General features: G+C 32.5%; 1 protein-coding gene across 1 annotated transcript; it reads right to left on the bottom strand.

Moving 5' to 3' along the window:
- Window positions 1-1,315: 1,315 nt before the first annotated feature.
- Window positions 1,316-3,888, bottom strand: LOC134709470 (uncharacterized). Its single transcript, XM_063569626.1, has 2 exons — window positions 3,762-3,888; window positions 1,316-2,595 (listed from the first exon to the last, which is right to left on the bottom strand). The coding sequence occupies exon 2, from the start codon at window positions 2,586-2,588 to the stop codon at window positions 1,347-1,349; it is 1,242 nt and encodes a 413-aa protein (XP_063425696.1). The 5' UTR covers window positions 2,589-2,595; window positions 3,762-3,888; the 3' UTR covers window positions 1,316-1,346.
- Window positions 3,889-5,166: the final 1,278 nt, after the last annotated feature.

The following is a 5,166-nucleotide window of genomic DNA, read 5'->3' as shown; positions in this document are numbered from 1 at the left end:
CTACAAATATGACAATACCATCTAAAAGATTGTTCACATCAACTAGCTCAAAGTTTTTAGCCCGATAGTATTAAATAGCGTCCTCCTACACTTTAAAATCAGAGGTTTCACTTAGATGGAAATATAGCTCTGAATATTGCACTTCTGCTGTTAAAACATACAATGTATTCAAAATTTTGTTAACAATTACATCTTGGAATGGAAAATCTCACCTTTGAATATCTTATAGTTGTAAGTTATAAATAAATGCTGTACTAAAAATCCACCCTCCTCCCTCTTTATTGTGTTGAGTTTTTTCTGAGAATTCGATTGCAACAATTACAACTGTATGTATATTGATAAAACTCAAAAGGCATTTCTCTATGATATGACACACGAATTCCATCGGTTGGTAAAAACAATATTCTATGAATATTAACCATCTTCTCAAGTGGTGTGTCTTGTGAAACAACTATTTTTACAAAGTGCAACCCCAAAGGAACGTACAATTACATCAGACATCCACAGACAATTTTGTTCTCGCCATTAAAATAAGCAATGTCACAATATTTGATATTTAATCCTCCTAAGGTTGTCAGAGCACTTATAAAAAGACAAGAATAATATGCGGTTGAACGTTCACTGGATGCAGATAACAATATTGTGCAATATAGGAAACGCATGCATTTTATGAACATTGAGGCGTTCAGTAGCGGTTTTCAGGAATCGTATTTTTACATATGAATGCTCAGTATAATCGACATTTAAACAAAACATCAAACGTATACACGTTGATAGGGAACGGTCTGAACTTGCTATGCAGTGTTAAATTTTGCTGTGTATTGAAGGTTTAACTGTGCGTTGCGATATTATAATAGCAAATGTATTTGAACAGAAACAGGATTTAAATGGTGTACGCTTGTGATAACATGACTCTTTTATCTGACCTTAGGTTCAAAGTTAAGAATTTAGTCATAAATCCTTGTTTCGGTTTCCTGTAAAATGTATTTTGTACCAATGTTCTTGGTTACCTGGACATACTCTATCTGAATGATCATGTATTTGTGGTTTTTTTTAATGAGAACAAATACTTGCCCGACTTTCTTCATTTTTTTTTTATAGCTAAAAAAAAATCCAAGCATGCGTTTTTATTAGACATTTTAAACCTTGTTATAAGTGTTCGATCGCCCATAACAAATTTCAAATCGGACATAAATTGTCGACTAAGTAATCATCAGTATTGTTAAATTGTCCAATAAAGATTTAAGGGACGGACTTTTATTCAATCTAACGTGTCTACGTAATGACATATATAGATTTCAATAAAGTTCTTCTTTGTACAAGATACCATGCTATCTACCAAAACTCTATACGTATACATTCACCCATTGCATTGTTTTACAATGAAGCAATACCTTCCATTTTAAATCCATGATTTCCCTCATCAAACAGATAAAATTATTAGAGTGTATACTTGTAAGTTTTGTGCGAAATATGTTATATTCGGGAATAAAGAAGTTCGGACAATAACCATATTCAATCCAATCAAACAGCCTTCCTAGACACATCTCCAAGCATTCAAGAAGACACTCTGGACGCCAAGTATCTAAATCTGTTTCCTCTGACATCCAGAATATCAACATCTTCATGACATACGACGATACAATATCTTCACCAGGGAATCGTGGTTCTATGTATTCTTTTAGTATTATCTTAAGTAGGATATAACATTGTTTTTGACAGTCACTAAGAGATTCTGTTAGAATCTTTTCCATGGCCCCATAACCGAGTCTAAACTCAACCTCTGTAAATTCATCAGAAGAAATTTTTGAAGGCAGACTCATTACATGACAACCTTGTTCTAAAGCTTTTTCTATAGTGCTTTGTGATGGCCATGTTTTTCGTGTTCGTTTTGCCCATTTTTGTAACACTGGAGGTAGTGTTTTACATTTGAAAGCATCCACGATATCAACATCAAATATCCAAAAATATGTCTGTTTAAATGCTGGTCCATGTGGTATCCAGTGTGGCAGGAATCGATTAATAAAAGGGAAGGAAGTTAAACCACTCTTCGCCCTCTGTTCATTAATATTTCGGCAAGACAAGCATTTGTATCCTTTGATATCTACAAGATTCCATTCAGCATCTGTAACGTGTTTAGTCAGTCCATTTACCCTTACAAAAGGAAAAGAAGTTGAATCTGACGGCACATATTTTCCCATGAAAGCAACTTTTTGGTAGGCTCGTAGCCAACAGCATCCCGGTGGTATAGCATTATCCTCTGTAAAAATAACTAGTTCCATGGTACACGAATTGTTCATTGTCATTTCAGGGCTTGAATTAACAGATATGTTATCCAATATTATATCAACATCTGATGTGGACATAGAAAGACTATCAGCATAGCTGCCAGTCACTCTTCCCCAGGGTCCACATAATCGTTCATATATCCCATGGTAAATGTCAATCAGTTTCAATTTTAAAGGTGGTGTTGCTATTATCTTTGCAATAAACTCGCTAACCTTTATTGATATGTTTGGTTCTTGTTCTTTCGTCTTCTCATACTTGTCCTTTGTAATAGTGCTTCCTTTTGATAACAGAGAGCCCATACTAGAACTGTAAATAAATCATCAATATTGTTGTATATTAAATATATATCAACCCAATCGAACAGCCTTGATGCTAGTATTTAGTTAAGCTACGATTTCGAGCTCGTAGAGGATGATATATTTTCCTTTAAAATGTGTCAAAACATGTCAAGATTCCTTTTCTCAAATATTATTCGAAAATTTTACGAAAGGTTAAAAGGATTTATATGATTTTATTTTGGTTTTAGCCAGAAAGGAAATATGGATATACACAAACATTTTCCTCTTAATCTTTCCACTTTAACCTTTAGGAAGAAACTTATTTCTTAATAACGAATGATATAATTTCCGTCAGATCAAAACGTATCACCGGGAAATCGTAAAGATAACAAAAAATATCAGACAAATTCAAGAAAAATTTAAGAAAAATTAAAATCGGAAAGTCCCTTATCAAATGGCAAAAATCAAATAAAAGAGTAAATTTTCTATCTTACCTCCATGTGACCAAATCCGTACGGGTTACTTTCTATCTTAGTGTTATTACATTGACAAAATATTATGAATTTGAAAACTCCGAACATTGTTTTGTATAGATATATGCCAGTTTCGAAGCACTGACTGCTGAAAGAGTGGCACCATGTGGACCTTAAAGAACACCCTTGTCCTTTTTATATCAAATAATCTATATCATCACCATGAAAATTAAACAATATGCAAAATAATATGTGTCGTAAAATTTCATTTCAAATCACACGACTCTCCCTTGGTTCTATCTAGAATATTTGTGTTCTGTGGGAGATAATTAAATTGATTTCATCTGTTTTAACTGGACATCTAACAAGGTAATAAAGACTTGTGCATACCGAAACATAGACTTCTGTGGGGGTGGAGGGGGTTTGGTACAATAAAGTCATCAGGCATGTTCACCTTTTTGAATGACGTCACAATAGGAAAATTTAGAAGAAACAAAACATTTTAACGTCATAAAACATTTTTACTAATCATTTGCCGAGAACAGATATTTCACTAGTGAGGAAAAATATTTTTCCCACACAGATCAAAAAATGTGAAAATAGCACAAAATAAGAGAAAATTCATATTATCACTGAAAATCAACAAATATAATAATATTATTGGTTCTAAGTAATTTTGTGTTTTCTTTAGATAGTTTATGGTGTACAATTTGTCACTCACCGCTTTTTTTTCTGTTTGACAATGTGTTATCAAGTCTTCTTCAATGAATTATTGTCCATTGTGTACTTCATTTTTTTTTATACTGTACTGTACTTGATATCTGTTATTTTTCTGTACATGATCAGACAGGATGTCCGATCAATCAACCATCATATTCAAGTTAGTCACTAAAAATGGATCTCGATTTGAAATATTTTGGTATCAAATTAATTTGGTAGTTTTTACAAACTAAAAGATAATTGACAATGTTCCATTTTTATTTCATCTCCAAGTGTAAATATAAAAAAATGTTCTCAACTTATTAAACGAAGCTATAAAGGACAAAACTCTGTGTTAGGAATCAATTACAAGTTTGGCTTCCTCGATTTATTTGTCGATTTTTATTGGTTGATAATTTCTTGAACAGTTTCAATCAACTATATTTTCGATTTTTTCAGATCTGTAGTAGATAGACATTGTTTTAAAATACCAATAAATTTCACCTATTTACCTACATCATTAAGTCAAGCAAACTTCGACAATAACTCACCTTCGGTGCTGTCATAGTGAAAATAAATGTGAATTGTGGCTGCGAGAACTAAGCACGTGTGTATACATAAACATATACTGTAAAAAGTTTGAAAATATTTTGTCAAAGATTATATTTAGAACCAATCCGCGATGGTAACCATTCAGCGTTATGTAACTTTGATTTTAGTAATGTTTTTTACTAACTCTATGTGTGCTGTTTGGGTTTCAGGACCACATACTTGTAAAGGAATTCTATATAGTGTGAATACAAAAAGCATAAAAGAAAGACGGAAGATACCAAAGGGATACTTTAACTTATAAGGCTATGACGAGGTAAAAACGGAAGACGAAATAAACACAATCAACGGTCTATTTAAGACAAATTCGAAAACTAAAAACTGAGCGACAGTTTAGTAACAAGCAAGCTAGCCAAATTTATAACCTTTACTTACACACTCAATGCATTTTGCTGTAATGATAATATCTTCAACTCATTGTCAGTCTTATCACATCACCTATTTTTATTTGGACATTATACAGGGCGGTGCCAATTACTAACAAGGTGGTCTTTTTTATATTGATTTCGTTTGTAAATACTGCAGCTATAAATTGTTTCAGTTATAGTAATATAAATGCAAATAAAATTGAAAATGGAAATGGGGAATATGTCAAAGAGACAACAACCCGACCAAATAAAAAAACAACAGCCGAAGGTCACCAACAGGTCTTAAATGTAGCGAGAAATTCCCGCACCCATACTAATTTCCAAATTGTACACAAGAAACTAAAATTAAAATAATACTCATATGAATTTTCTATCATCCCTTCGTGAGCATAAAATTTCGAAGATAATTGACTTGACATTGAAAGTCATGGCAGGAAATTTCACTTTTTT

The sequence above is a fragment of the Mytilus trossulus genome, chromosome 3 (genome assembly GCF_036588685.1).
Source record: "Mytilus trossulus isolate FHL-02 chromosome 3, PNRI_Mtr1.1.1.hap1, whole genome shotgun sequence".
Lineage (NCBI taxonomy): Eukaryota > Metazoa > Mollusca > Bivalvia > Mytilida > Mytilidae > Mytilus > Mytilus trossulus.
The sequence above is the reverse complement of the archived record's forward strand: the minus strand, read 5'-3'. Positions and strand labels throughout refer to the sequence as shown.

Bases quoted from the DNA above. Each gene is read 5' to 3' on its own strand.
- LOC134709470 (XM_063569626.1), bottom strand. From the start codon at position 2,588: ATGGGCTCTCTGTTATCAAAAGGAAGCACTATTACAAAGGACAAGTAT.